General features: G+C 43.3%; 2 protein-coding genes across 10 annotated transcripts in view; both read left to right on the forward strand.

The window, feature by feature from the left end:
• The window catches only part of LOC311531983 (beta-1,4-galactosyltransferase galt-1-like), a 50,828-nt gene extending 39,486 nt beyond the window's left edge, over window positions 1–11,342 (forward strand). For 6 of the 9 annotated variants that reach the window (XM_084649912.1, XM_084649913.1, XM_084649915.1 and 3 more), the window contains one exon: window positions 9,180–11,342. In XM_084649912.1, the coding sequence (XP_084506038.1) occupies window positions 9,180–10,541 (1,362 nt within the window). In that variant the 3' untranslated portion in view covers window positions 10,542–11,342. Of the gene's footprint in view, window positions 1–296; window positions 312–9,179 lie in introns of those variants that run through there. The other 3 variants (XM_084649919.1, XM_084649920.1, XM_084649918.1) reach the window with 2 other exon arrangements.
• Window positions 1–15,969, forward strand: part of SLC2A8 (solute carrier family 2 member 8) — a 75,744-nt gene that overhangs the window by 26,629 nt on the left and 33,146 nt on the right. The gene's annotated exons all lie outside the window — the stretch shown is intronic.

The raw sequence follows: 15,969 nt of genomic DNA on the forward strand, positions 1-15,969 counted from the left end.
TACAACTTTACTGTTGACTAGCCTATGTAATCAACTATATAATGAACACTCTTCTGTTCTTTACTCTGAAACTAAAGGCATCCCTTTACAGAAACAACAGGAAACAACACCCCAAACTGGTTTTTACACTTAGTTTAATAAGTCCCAAGTAAACAATAGAGGGGTGGGGGTGCGTTCCCCCTTCTTCCCTCAATGGCTCGTAGCTGATCGAGAGGTTTCTTTCCTCTGTCGGGACCTGCCAAACAGCTGGGGAAAACTGAGGCAGATGGATCAGAGGTGCAGCCCAGGAGAGTTGAGGGGACTGAAATAAGGTAGCTCAAACCGTACAAGTTTTGAGTTACTGTGGCCTTTTGGCAGCAATTAATACATAGATTTATCAACTCCCCCACCACCAGTGTGGGTCATTGGGCTCAATGCTACTGCTAATATCAGTACCATTTGTTATAACTTCAACCTTCAACAAAGCCCCTTAAACGCGTGTATTACTTTAAATAATAACAACACTATTATTTATCTTGCAAGATTAAATTTAAAACCTCTAAGCTAAAACACAGTACGTAACAGGAAATACTGGGATGGCTGCTAAGAAGCAGTCACAGGAAATCAGGTTCCTGTGTTGTTAAGAGTGGGTGAGTAAGACACACAGTCTTGCTCTCTAACTCTAACTCTTTACTTATACCTCAGGGGAGATTTTAAGGGGTCTAAAGATGCCTGGAAATCCTGAAAATCCCTGTCACACACTCCTCGAGACTTGTGCCTGGCTCGCCAGTCTGTTGCCCGATTTAGGAAGTTAATAATATTAATTTGGATAGTATGCGTTTTAGGCTCGCCAATCTGTTTGATCAGAAGATAAAAAGGTTTTTGTTCCGAATCAGGCTCCACAGAATTTACAAAGGACCCTTGGGGGTATGACAAGAAGCTCACACTGAGACAGATATAGCCTTAAAGACTTTTTATTAAGATGAATGAAGTAAGTAGTAATTGAATGGTAAAATAAACAGAGTTACAAAGCTACAGTTGTATTACTGCTATTTAAAAGATATATATGGTATTATATGCTACAAAGGTTTGATTAATATACTTAGTTAGTATACCCTTTCTTGATAACCAGGTGGTGAGAGACACAGGACCAGCCTCGCCTCTGGCAGTTCAGGTTCCTCAATTCTCGAATGAGAAGTGCAAAGCTTAGAAGAAGCTAGAGCTAAGAGCTATCGAAGCTAAATTAGAGTTTACTTAACTAACTTAAACTTAAAATTAAAACCTAATAAACAAAACTAAGAACAAAGCTTAAGGAAACTGAGCTCAGCCTAGTTCCCTTGGAACTTAGAAAGTTTAAGAAAAACAAGTACAGGCTCCCCTAGCAAGGTGGGTCACTTCTTTTATAGGGCACAGGTGCCTGAACCCTCCTTTTATGCCCAAACTTCATTTCTCACCCACAAAAATGTTAGCGTACTCTTACTCCATAGACTAGTATGTTTGTACATATTGATGACATGTACATATATATTAATGACATTAGATTATACACACACGTTATTTCGGTTCTTTCCTTGTGGTGTACCTGTTAAGTTTGAGGGTACAAGCTTGGAAACCCCCTATGCCATTCTACCTATATCTATCTAGGTGAAAGGTCTCAGACATAACTTTGCCTTAGCTCAACATACAGGATATGGCCTGTAGGTCCCTTGCATTACAGCCTAACTTACTTTAATATAAATCTATAGACCTGTTACAATAAACCAAATACTTAAAATAGAAGAAGATATATATATATATATATATATATATATATATATGCAAGCAAGCAGGTTAATTCTATAGGCTACAATTGACAATTTTATCTTTATTGTAAAATGCATTTAGCAAAGCATTCATTATAAGGACTAGAGATATTTTGTGTTTTCAATACACCAGATTAATTCAAGAACAAAATGTTAAATATTATCTGCTTTCTGTTATATAAAATGGGGGCAAGGAGGGACCACCAGCACACCTCAACAAATAGTTTGGAATTAGGGGTATGGTAAATATATCTTGGAAACATTCTGTACTGATGCTGAAATGTCTATAAAGTTTGAGAGAATGATTTACTCTCTTTCATGTTTTGATTCTGAAGTACTCTAAATCTTGTGTGTGATTACATTACTGTTGCACTGAGTAATAATGGCCCAACATAAATTTGTGTGACAGGAAAAGAGTCTTGGGGCCAGATTCTGGCCCCTGCTCCAGAAGCATAAAAAAGCCCCCCAAGGGGGATTCTCCAAATGTAGGGCCAGCAAAAGAGCCACTGTACGTAGCCTTGTGTTGCCCTTCTGCACTGCCCTCAGAGTAGATCTGGGAGGGAGCAGGAAGTGAGTGACCATGTTACTTTGCAGTTGCACACTGTCAACTCTTGGCCATAGGCAGGTATTGGAAGGCTGCTGTAAATTAGAGCAGTCCCTGTGAACTGGGTACTGATAGGAGATGTCTCATAACTTGGCATTTCCTTGTTCAAGTTTGACATTCCCCATTGTCCCAAAGCAAACCCTTAAGAACAATCTTAAACATTTTGATTAAAAAAAATTTGTGGTATTTCCTGGGGTTTTAATACAGCATGTATTAAATGTATTTAATGTAAGAAGCTGGGGGGAGAGGATGCAGGGGTGTGCAATGGTACATGTGGATGCTGAGGGTGCATGAGAGCTAACTGCTGGGAGTACAGCAGGTCTTCATTACCTGTAATCCTAACTCTGACACAACGGTGCCTGCATTCCTGGGGTGGGGAAGCCTGTCAAATGCCACATCTGTTTACCTGGGCCAACTGTGGCTTCTGAAGCATTGGAGCCTCTCCTAAAGCCACAGTGCTTCAACAGTGGCAGTCAAGCCCCAGTGTTGGAGTTCATAGTTCCCCTCTCCAGGAAGTTTGGCCATTATTACTTCTGACTGAACTGAGGTCTGCAGGATTTCCTCTGCAGTTTCCTCTCCAGTTTTCTAACCATAGAGCACAGAGAGAAGCCAAAAGAAGGCTAAAAGGGGATATGAGTACTCTCCCTACATACATTATAGGGTAAATATCAGGAGGGTGAAGAGCTATTTAAGCTAAAGGACAGTAGTTGGCACAAGAACAAAGGGAAATAAACTGGCCATGAACAAATTTAGGGTGGAAATTAGTAGGTGGTTTCTAACCATCAGAGGGGAGAAGTTCTGGAACACAATCCCGATAGGAGCTGTCAGAGTAAACAATTTAATTATTTTAAAGAAATTAGCTGATTATTAAGCAAAGTGAATTGTATCTGTTCCTCAGTTTTTAAGTAGTTTTAATTATATTGCAAGTTTGAAGGGTAACTGACAGTTGTTTGTTAGTGAGAGGGACCTGAAAAAAGGTGAAAGACTCAGAAAAATTTGTAAAGGGCCCATTTAAAATTCATTTAAACTCCTGAATTAACAGATTTAGTTGAAAGTCCTCAGAAAATTCAGTCTTAATAGATTATGTTCTTCAAGTTTGGGGAAGATGCATCATATGAGGTTGAGTGCCTGTTTTAACTGGAAAAATTGAATCCACCCTTAATTATAGAGGTACAACAGGGCCTCTTTAATATATCAGAAAGAGGTGTCAGAGCAGGAGGCCATGGCTCCGTATAGCTGGGTTCTGTTCCTAGTCTTGCCACATGCCTTGGGTGCATCACATTCTCTGTCCCTCACTTTTCTTTCTCTGTTTAAGTTAGAAATAATACTGTGCTCATGAAGGGACTTAATTAGTATTTAAGTGATTTGAGATCCTCTACTAGAAAGTGCTATCAAAGTCCAAGAAATATACATTTTAAAGTATATATGCTGAGATGTTCTGATTTTGTAATGAACTGAGTAACATATGAATCATTAAAATATAGGTCACAAGAGAATTAAGACATGAGCACTCCCTGAAGATCCTTAAATAAAAAGGGAAAGGACTACATTACTTCTGACAAGAAATACCTAAACTAAACTTCCCAAATCTGTGCTTAATTCCTACAAAGAAAGCACAGGCTGCATGGTAAGAGACTATAAAAGGCAGCTGCATCTTCTCCATTTTATCTTCAGTCCTGCTTCTTACCTCTGGAGGAACTTTGCTACAAATTGAAGCTCTGAACAAAGGACTGAATGACCCATCCAAGCTGCGGATGTACTCCAGAGATTTGATTTGAACCTGCAGTTTATTCCATCACTGCTACAAGCTGGAACCAAGAACTTTGCCATTACTGTATATAATTAAGTCCATTTAACCAATTCTAGCTCTCATCTATATTTTTTTCCTTTTATGAATAAACCTTTAGATTTTAGATTCTAAAGGATTGGCAACAGCGTCATTTGTGGGTAAGATCTAACTTGCATATTGACCTGGGTATGGGGCTTGGTCCTTTGGGATCGAGAGAACCTTTTTTTTCTTTTACTGGGATATTGGTTTTCATAACCATTCCTCCCCATAATGAGTGGTACTGGTGGTGATATTGGGAAACTGGAGTGTCTAAGAGAATTGCTTGTGTGACTTATGGTTAGCCAGCGGGGTAAAACCAAAGTCCTCTCTGTTTGGCTGGTTTGGTTTCCCTTGGTGTGCAAAGGAATCCCACCCTTGGGCTGTAACTGCCCAGCTTTAAGTAATTTGTCCTGAATTGGTACTCTCATTTGGGTCCCACCAAAACCAGCATCGTTACATCACCCGCAAGGAATTTTGAATAATCTGACTAAACATTTTCCTCTCCTCTCAGGGAGGAGAAACTTAAACTAGGAAGTGCAGGGTTGAGGGGGCTTGCTAGGAACCAAGATGGATAACTTGAAATGACTCTTCACAATATTTTCTGTTTAGATCTTCCCCCTCTATTACAGAAAGTGCTCCTGCAACTCAGAAAATTGCTTACAAACAAAAATAACCTAGAGAAATGCGATTCTTTCCTGAAGTCAGACCCTAAGCAGCCCATCTTTCAATGCCTGCTGTCAGCCTAAATACTTAGTGGAGATGAGAAGCTGTAACACAGTGGCCTTTGGCGGGACACTACTGAGAGTATCAATTCAGGACAAATTGCTTAGAACAGGGCAGTCACAGCCCAAGGCTGGGGGTCCTTTACTACTAAGGCACATTTATGGTAAAGTGCTTGTTTCAGGCTTGTAGCAGTGATGGAATAAACTGCTAGCTTAAGTTAAGTCTCTGGAGTACATCCACAGCTTGGATGGGTCATTCAGTCCATTGTTCAGAGCTTCAGTTTGTAGCAAAGTTCCTCCAGAGGGTAAGAAGCAGGACTGAAGACAAAATGGAGAAGATGCAGCTGCCTTTTATAATCTCTTGCCATGCAGCCTGTGCTTCCTTTGTTTCAGACACAAGCTGCCCAGCACATGGCTTGGAAGCCTTAGAGTTCTCTCCATAGACATGTCCCTGCATGCCTTGCTGAGTCATAAGGTGTATCTGCCTTCTCTCAGTGGGTCAGTTGTATCGCTGATAGTCCCTAATGGGCCATCAAGCAGGCTAGGCAGTGCTGATGCCAAACTGTCCAGGGGTGTCACCCAGAAGCATAGCACAAGTTTGAAATACATACATATCTAAAACCCACAATACAAAGGTGATACAAACATATAAAGCAAGATTATCATATCTGGCAAATTATAACATTTTTGCAGATATCTTACATGGCATATCTGGCTGATTACTTTCTAGGTGTTACCCCTGGAGCCAACATTTGAAATCCAGGAATAGAGCCAAGGCTTATAACTTTAAATACAAAAATGATACATGCATACAGATAGCATAATCGTAACCAGCAAATCATAACCTTTTTATAAATACCTTACTTGATCTCCTTTGTACAAGATTTGGTGCAACTATAGGACCTTGGTTGCACCAATGATCTATATGGTCACACTTCATGTCAATAACATCATAGGAGCCCTTCTCAATAAGTAGCTTCACAAGCATTGGCATGCAATCTCTCCTACTTGATCTGGCTTAAATCCAGGTGTCAGATGATATTGATATATTTTCTGTAGCAAACTTCTTGCTGAAAAAGCCTATTAAATAACATGAAAATGGAAGCCTCAGCAAGTTTTGTGGTCTCAGGCCCAGATTCACAAAGGGATTTGGGTGTGGTGATGCTCAGCATCACAATGCTTAACTTTCAGGTGCCTTGAAAATCACTGGAATCCACAAAGCCTGGTTTAGGCACCCTATACAATGCAAGGGGAACAGACAGGTGCCCAAGAATGGGATCTGTAAAAGCCAGCACACTAGACAGGAACTCACTTAAACTAGCCAGTTGGAGATGCCAATGAGAAGTATGTGTGTTAAGCCAATCCCTCTCATGGAGTTAGGTGCCTAAGCCATTCTTGCCTGTTCCTCCTCTGTTTCTTGCATTGGTGATGCCCCTGCCACCTCTCCAACTCTTACCCCAGTGGTTAGAACACTTATTCAGGATATGGGAAACCCAGGTTAAATTCTCTTCTCTGCCTGATGGGGAGAGAGGATTTGAATGCAGGTCTCCCACCTCTTACCCCTGAGCTATGGAATATTCTGATGTGGAGCTCCTCAATCTCTCCCACTGAAGCTGCTCCACTTCAGAGAAATAAACATTGGAGCAGGGGGACTGGACCCTGGGTCTCCCACTTGGGTGCCTTAGCCACTAGGATGTGGAGTCATTTTTTTTCTCTCTCTCTCTCCCTCCCCATGACTCTTTATTTATCCAAAGTGGAAGTTTCAACAGGAGAGATTAAGAGTGACCTACATCATAATATCCCATATGTGGGTGGTTACAGCATGCTCCTGATGGGTGGGAGACCCCTTGTGATATACCAGTACACAATCCAGACTGTGTAGCTGTGTCATCCCAGCTCTGTAACTTGTGGTGCCCTTTACAATGCTTTGCTGCTGTAGCCACAAACCTGGCCTGCTCACAAACAGTCACCACCATGTAAGTGTGTGTGTGTGTTTGCTGCAGCCAGCCAAACACAACTTGGCTCTGACCAGCCTCAGTTTTGCTGCAGAGTGACTCCAACACACCCCCAGTCTCAGATCTTCCCCTAGAAATGTATGCCCTGTACTGCCCAGCCCTCTCTTGGACAGTACAAGTATATTATGTCTTATTCTTTTAAGGGAATAATATGCCAGTTTACTATTTTAAATAGTTACCTGGACACTTTCATTTTAATACACTGGATTAGATAAAACAAATTTAACTACAAAGAGATCGATTTTAACTGAGTACAAGTAACAAGGCATAAAAGTCAGAAACAATTACAAGAAAAATAAAGGTAAAATGTTTACTGGTGACTAACAAACTATATTAGGTCTAGTCTACAGTAGCAACACTAAAGCGCTGCTGTGTGGCTTGTGTAGTCGCAGCAGAGCACTGGGAGACGGCTCTCCCAGCGCTCTAAACGAGGGGCATAGCTACCAGCTGGGGGGAGGGATCGCTACCGGGGGAAGGGATCGTTCAGTGGTTTGAGCATTGGCCTGCTAAAACCAGGGTTGTGAGTTCAATCCTTGAGGGGGCCATTTAGGGATCTGGGGCAAAAATTGGGGATTGGTCCTGCTTTGAGCAGGGGGTTGGACTAGATGACCTTCTGAGGTCCCTTCCAACCCTGATATTCTAGGATTCTAAGGGAACTCTATGTTGTTTCTTTGCTAAGATGTAGATTTTTGCCCCGTCCCCTTTCCTGCCAAAGAATAGCCATTTTGAAGGTAATGGTCCATCAGCCTTGTTTACACCTGGCTGAGGTGTCAGCTTGTCCTTTGTCTCTGAGGAACTGGCTTGGCCACTCCCCAGGAAGTTCTCAGGAAAACATACTTTTAGTCATGATTTCAGTTTGTTTATAACTTCACATATAACACTTCTATGTGCATTTTGCCATGATATGATTGATCAGCAAATTGAGTTTATACATTATACCTCACAAGACATACTTTGTACAAACATTATTACAATAGTGTGTAGGTTGAGCAGTGTAACTCCCCACCCTCCGTGGAGTTTGTGCACCGATGACCTCCAGAGAGCATAGATGTCTGTGTGTCATGCATAGAGATGTGGTTGTTGATGTTACTATGTCTGTCTTGGTAATGGTCTTGACAATCAGGACTGAGTCCAGAAACACACAGGGAGCCAGTGGAGGGTCTGGAGCACAGACTAACATGATCCCAGTAGCCCGTCTCATGGCAGGGGCTGTCATATTCTGCATGAGCTGGAGCCTCAGCATTGCATTTGCTCTCATTCCCAGTGAGTTTCAATAAACTGTAAACTGTAAACAGTGTGGAGGTGGCTAATGTATTGAGCCCCAGGAGATCCTCCTCCAGGCCGAGGCAAAGTCTACTAGCAAGCTCGAGGTAGACGGAGGTTTATGGTTTTGTTGTTTTTTGCCCTGTGCAAGACAGATGCATTGTGTGTGCTTAAATGTAATTGACTGTGTCTATTTTAGGTACTTGTATGGTACCATAGTATCTAAGCTTGCATTGTTAATGTATTAACCCTCAAGGGGTAAAAAAGTACAGTTTTCACAGATGAGGAACTGCAGCACAGAGCGTAAGTCTACACTGCCATTAAAAACCTGCTTCTGGCCTTTACCGGCTGACTTGGCTAAGGATAAGGAGCTGTTTAATTGCGGAATAGATGTTTGCACTAGGGCTGGAACCCAGACTCAGGGACCCCATGAGGGGGGAAGGCCCCAGAGCTTATGCTCCAGTCTGAGCCCACAGTGTCATCTGCTGTGGCTCAGTACAACAAGGAATTTTTATGGCAACTGGAGAAAGAGGGCTTCGGGGTGGATGTCAGATGCTAAGAGGAGAAAAACCGTGGGATGAAGGATTGGTAGGCACTCTTGAGGAAAGGTAGCTTTCCCTTCCCAGTTTTTAAGAGGAATACATTATTTGTAATTAGAAGCATTAGTTTTAAAAAGAGGTGATTATGTTAAAAAGAGGTGAATATGTTAAAATGGCTGTTAGGCCCATACATTCCTGGGGTAAGTTTTTTTAGCTAGACATAAGCCTTTAGATTCTAAAGGTAATATAATTAACAGGTCCTTTGACAAGTCACAATGTACAGTGACCCATCTGAGAGCAAACTGAAACACTGATAATTGCTATTGTGCAGAAAGGGAAAAACAGAACAAGTACCTTCTCTGACACAAAGCAGTGGACATGGTATACCACGGTCTGACCTGCATTTCATGATCTCCTTCTCCTGTAGGTGTGTCTGTCTGAAGTTCTGGAAAAAATTCAACTGCATCTGCATTTAAATCCGTCTGAAATGTTATGCTGTAAAAGAAAATCATACTATGTAGCTGCTGCTTGCATTTTTGCTTTCACTTTGATGATTCTGTATTATCTTTGGACACAGGGGCACTCTCTCCTACCAAATATAACACCACAAGAAGGCAACCTCTGTAGAGGAGAACTTGCCAGCAATACAATCACAGCCATAAAAGGTACTAGAACTTTTATCATTGCCCCATACTTCGATAATAGAAAAAGCAAAATAACCCGCGTGATTGGGATTGTTCACCATGAAAAAGTGAAAGACCTTTTCTGTTGGTTCTGCTGCCAGCCTGATGGTGAAATATATGTATCAACGGCAGCAATAGATGTTCATTCAGATCGATTTGGATTCCCTTACGGGGCAGCAGACTTGCTTTGTTCAGAACCTCAAAACTGTGATCCAAACTTTGTATCCATCAGTTGGGAACCTAAAGGAAATATTGACCAACTACCAAGGTTTGAAATAAAAAACCGCAAGCCTGAGACCTTACCCATTGAATTCACTGTGTGTCTCTCTCCCATGTTTGGAAATTATAGTAATGTCTTACAATTTATACAGGCCATGGAGATGTATAAAATTCTTGGGGCACAGAAAGTTATTATCTATAAGAACAGTTGCAGCCAATTGATGGAGAAAGCCTTGGAATTTTATATTGCAGAAGGAACCATTGAGATAATTCCCTGGCCAATTACTTCATACCTCAACGTTTCTTCTCGATGGCATTTTTCTATGGATACCAAAGACATTGGCTACTATGGACAAATCACAGCTCTAAATGACTGTGTTTACCGCAACATGTACAAGAGCAAGTTTGTGCTTCTTAATGATATTGATGAAATTATTTTGCCCATGAAACACCCAGACTGGAAAATTATGATGAGTGGCCTTCAGGAGCAAAATCCAGGGGCTGGCATTTTCCTCTTTGAGAGCCACGTCTTCCCTAAAACTGTATATGCTTCTACTGACATATTCAACATTACATCCTGGAATGCTGTGCCTGGCGTTAACATCCTGCAGCATATTCACAGAGAGCCTAACAGAAAAAATGTATTTAATCCTAAAAAAATGATAGTTGATCCAAGGAAAGTGGTTCAGACGTCAGTCCACTCTGTCCTACATGCCTATGCAGACAGTGTGAATGTTCCCATTGATATTGCCCTTATTTATCATTGCCGGGAAGCCCTTCAAGGAAAGCTTCCTAGAGAATCCCTGATTAGGGATACAACTATCTGGAGATATAACTCATCATTAATCATGAATGTTAACAAAGTGCTACAGAAAACAGTGTTCTAAGTGCGGAAAATGAGACCATGAGGGGGTGGGGAAGGAGTGGATTACCAATATGTATAGATTCTGAAAGGAGGGTCCCAACTAAGGTCTGCTCCAGCTTGAGGTTCTCCTTCCCCAGGACTTTCATCCTCCTTAACACCACAGAGGCTATCAGACCAGGGATGGGACCACTCTACTGTGCCCCAGAAAGTGTCATCTATGTACCTCTGTCTCCCTTAGCTCTGCCAGTTCAGCCACTCTGGTCTCCAGAGCCAGTACTCAGTCTGAGGGCCATGAGCTGCTTGCACCAAATATACACACATTGCCTATTTCTCAGATGCTGTCTCTAGGCTCTCATATTTCACTCAGTTTAATTGCAGTGGAGAATTAAATTGAAGTGATCTGAGTCTTTTTCACAGCTTCATGGGTCGTTGTAGACCGTCACAAGGTCCCACATGCTTTAGATCACTGGTAAATGTATTTATCCTTATCCGATGTTATAAAGCTAAGGTAACCCCGCTGGCACCTAACCCAAAATGGCCAATAAAGGGAACAAAATTATTTCAGATTGGGGGGGGGGACAAAGGGTTTGGTCTGTCTGTATAATGCTTTTGCTGAAAACAAATAAAAAATGCAGCCTCACAACTCCTGTTAAGTTAGTAAGTAATCTAGCTAGAAATGCGTTAGATTTCCTTTTGTTTAATGGCTGGTAAAATAAGCTGTGCTGGATGGAATGTATATTTTTGGTTTTGTGTCTTTTTGTAATGTAAGGTTTTGCCTAGAGGGATTCTCTATATTTTAAATCTAATTACCCTGTAAGGTATTTACCATCCTAATTTTACAGAGATGATTCTTTTACCTTTTCTTTAATTAAAATTCTTCTTTTAAAAACCTAATTAATTTTTCATTGTTCTTAAAATCCAAGGGTTTGGGTCTGTGTTCACCTGTACAAATTGGTGAAGATTCTTATCAAGCTTTCCCCAGAAAAGGGGGTATAGGGCTTGGGGGGATATTTTGGGTGAAGATGTCTCCAAGTGGGCTGTTTCCTTGTTCTTTGTTTAAAATGCTTGGTGGTGGCAGCATACGGTTCAAAAACAAGGCAAAGTTTGTACCTCGGGAAAGTTTTTAACCTAAGCTGGTAAAAATAAGCTTAGGGGGTCTTTCATGGAGGTCCCCACATCTGTACCCTAAAGTTCAGAGTGGGGAAAAAACCTTGACATGGCGGTAGAGGTGGGATCATTTTAAACCAAAGATCATTTTGAACCAGAAGCACAGCAGGATTTTAAAAGGTTTTGTAAAAGGTGATTGCAGCTGTAAATTCTGTCTCTCTGCCTGGGGGACAGAGCAGCAGGCATAACAAAAGGTGGTTACCCTTTCCTTTATATTTATAACAGACTTATTCACTGATTGTTGTCTTGTCTGCATGGGAATTTTTAATTGCACATTATCTGTAACTTGGGTCTCCACCAAGTGCTGTTTCCAATATCCTCTATAGATGATATCATGGTATCCTCCTGCACTGAGGATACCTCTCTGAGGCAAGTTATTAGGAAGCGACAGGAATAGTAACGAGGGATTTGATTTTTAGAAATATAGATAGTTGGGTTTGTGATGACTGGAAAAATTGCTGGCGAATTGCTGGCTGAGCGTGAAGGTTGTAGACCTCACAGAACATCTAGGCTGAGTTATGTACCATGCAAAGGAGGAGCTGGGGGTTGTAGTACCTACATGTACCAATGACCTAGGGCAGTGGTCTCCAACCTTTTAACACCCAAAGACACTTTTTGAATTGAAGGGCAACCCAGGATCTATCCTGCCCCTTCCCTGTTTCCTCACTTCCCCAGGTGGGTATTGTAGTTTTAAGAATGCTTGATAAACAGATTGACAGAGCGAGACGGGTACCCAGAAATCACCTTCTACAGGACAGGCCCCATAAGGAAAACAGAACACCACTGGCCACCACTTACAGCCCCCAGATAAAACCTCTCCAGCACATTATCAACAATCTACAACCTATCCTGGAAAACGATCCCTCACTCTCCCAGACCTTGGGAGACAGGCCAGTCCTTGCTTACAGACAGCCCCCCAACCTGAAGCAAATACTCACCAGCAACTAGACACCGCACCACAGAAACACTAACACAGGAACCTATCCCTGTAGCAAAACTCGTTGCCTACTCTGTCCCCATATCTACTCTAGCGACACCATCAGAGGACCAAACCACATCAGCCACACCATCAGAGGTTCATTCACCTGCACATCTACTAATGTGATCTATGCCATCATGTGCCAGCAATGCCCCTCTGCCATGTACATTGGCCAAACCGGACAGTCCCTATGTAAAAAAATAAATGGACACAAATCGGACATTAGGAATGGTAACGTACAAAAGCCAGTGGGAGAACACTTCAATCTTCCTGGACATTCCATAACAGATTTGAAAGTAGCTGTACTTGAACAAAAAAACTTCAGAAACAGACTTCAAAGAGAAACAGCAGAACTAAGATTCATTTGCAAATTTACCACCATTAATTTGGGCTTGAATAGGGACTGGCTCATTACAGAAGCAGCTTTGCCTCTCCTGCAATTGACACCTCCTCATCTATTGTTGGGAGTGGACTACATCCACTCTGATGCGTTACCTGGAATGCGTTACCTAGGGAGGTGGTAGAATCTCCTTCCTTAGAAGTTTTTAAGGTCAGGCTTGACAAAGCCCTGGCTGGGATGATTTAGTGGGTGTTGGTCCTGCTTTGAGCAGGGGGTTGGACTAGATGACCTCCTGAGGTCCCTTCCAACCCTGATATTCTATGATTCTATGATCGAATTGGCCCTGTCAACACTGGTTCTCCACTTGTGAGGTAACTCCCTTCTCTTCATGTGTCAGTATATTTATGTCTGCATCTGTAATTTTCACTCCATGCATCTGAAGAAGTGGGGTTTTTACCCATGAAAGCTTATGCTCAAATAAATGTTAGTCTTTAAGGTGCCACCGGACTCCTTGTTGTTTTTCTGGATACAGACTAACACGGCTACCCCTGATACTTGGCTCTGGGAGGAGGCTCAGGGCAGAGGCTTTGGGTGCAGGAGGGGGTATGGGGTGCTGGCTTCAGGAGCAGGCTCAGGGTTGGGGTGCAGGCTCCCAGCAGGTGGCACTTACCTCAGACAGCTCCCAATCGGTGGCACAACGGGGCTCAGGCAGGCTCCTTGCCTGCCCCGGCCCCACTCAGGCACATCAGCACCTCCTCCCCATCACGAGCCGGGCCACCCCCCCCACACACACACCCTGCCAGCCAGTAGTGCACAACGTGACCATGCCACTCCCAGAAGGGACCAAAGTGCCCCTGTGGGGGGCACATGGCTCCGCATGCTATCCCTCTCTGCAGGCACTGGCTCTGCAGCTCCCATTTGCCACAGCTCTCTGTTCCCAGCTATGGGAGCTGCAGGGGTGATGCCTGCAGGCAGCAGCAGCGCGTGAAGACCCCTGCTGGCTGCTTCTGGGAGAGGCGTTGGGCCGCGGCAGGCAGCCCTGCTGCTTCGCCGCAGCCGGAGATCACGATCGACTGGGAGAGTCTCCAGGATCGACCAGTTGATCACAATCAACTCGTTGGTGACCACTGACCTAGGGAAAGGTAGGAGAGAAGTCCTTGAGGACTAATTTAGGCTGCTAGCTAATAAGTTAAAGTTCAGGACCTCCATGTTAGCATTCTCTGAAATGCTTCCAGTTCCACACACAGGGACAGTTAGGCAGAACTGCAGATTCTCAATGCATGGATGAGACAGTGGTGTTTGGAGGGCGGGGATTTAGGTTTATTAGGAACAGGGGAACCTTTTAAGAAAGGAGAAACCTATATGAGAAGGTGGGCTCTACCTAAGCCAAAACAGAACCAGATTGCTGATATTTTAAAATTAAAAGCATAATTGAGAAGCTTTTAAATTAAGAACTGGGGGAAAGCCTACAGGTGCAGGGCAGCACATGGTTCAGACAGCCACATCCTTTAGGGGAGGATTTATTAAAGGGAACACTTTACAACCTAGTGTAACCCGTCTGCCCATCAGAGTTGGCAGCAACAAGGGCCGGGTTCAGTATCTGGGGGTTCCATTCCAATAACACAATGCAAAACTGGCTCGAGTCCCCACCCAGTGACCTGGGACAAATATATGACCACCCCTGCTGGGCACCTCCAAGAGGCAATACTTCCCCTCTCACAAGCACAGAGTCTGAGTGTAGCAAAAAGGCTTTTAATAACAGAGAGAAACAATGTGGCATTATGTTGGGGGAACACCACCAACAGGATTCATAACACAACCCATGAGCAAAAACCCACCCCAAGCAAATTGGAGCATGTCCTTTCCCTTTGGTTCTTGAGTCCAGCAACCCAAAATCACCCTAAGTCCCAAAAGTCCAATAACCCAAAAGTCTCTGTCCCTGGTCAGGGCAGCCCCAGAGTTCGAAAGTTTATCTGCAGAGTTTTACCTCCCAACCTGGGTGGAGATGGGGGGGGGAGGTTAAGGGGCACCTTACGTGGTCCAAAGCTGATTGCCCCACCTCTCCATGGGGCTCCGCTCTGCCAACCACCCCCATGAGCTGCTCCAGGCATCCGACAAACTGCTCTGCTCCATCAGCCACGCTGCTCTGCTCACCGTCCCGCAAACTGCTCTGCCATATATCTTCAGGCTCCCCCACTACTTAACACAACGCTCAGTGATTTCAGCTCTTCGTAAGTTTAGCTCTTTTGTGATTTCAGCTTGTGAGCCTCAGTGCTGGTGCACCATTAGCCCAAAGTGAATTCAGCTCAGCATCCTGTACCTAGACTCCTAATGAAATCAAAATTAGCTCTGATAGTGGAGAGAGGAGAAAGTGCAATTAGCATGTAAGGCCCTCATCATGAGGCCCATGCGACCAAGTATTAATACCTGTCCCCAGCCTCTCTCCAGTCATAGAATATCAGGGTTGGAAGGGACCTCAGGAGATCATCTAGTCTAACCGATCAAAGCAGAACCAATCCTCAACTAAATCATCCCAGTCATTCACTGAGTTTTGGAACCCATGACCCTTGCCTAGCGAGTGCTGCTTAGTTGATGGTGAGTCCCTCCATCATAACAAAAGGCCGAGTACAGTTCCACTATCCTTGATTCACATAATCAGGATAATAACAGTTTATTCCTGCCCCAATAACAGAGAAACTGGGGCTCCTACAGCAGCCAAAGTGACCATCTAGGCAGGGTGGGTGTTCCTATGCAAATGAGATCAGCCCCTGAAGTTCTTTTCCACAACCCACCATGACTCACCACCAGATGTCAGGGGAGAGCTCATCCTGACTCTGCTTACCCTAGTAAAGAGGAGAGGATAGAAGTTGATAAAGTACAGTTAGGAACTGAAGAGAAACAGTCAAACAAAATAAGAGTCCCATTCAGTTACATCAGATGAAGCAGACAAAAATTTACAAATTT

This window comes from Lepidochelys olivacea (genome assembly GCF_965140295.1).
Source record: "Lepidochelys olivacea isolate rLepOli2 genome assembly, chromosome: 16".
NCBI classification, from domain to species: Eukaryota; Metazoa; Chordata; order Testudines; family Cheloniidae; genus Lepidochelys; species Lepidochelys olivacea.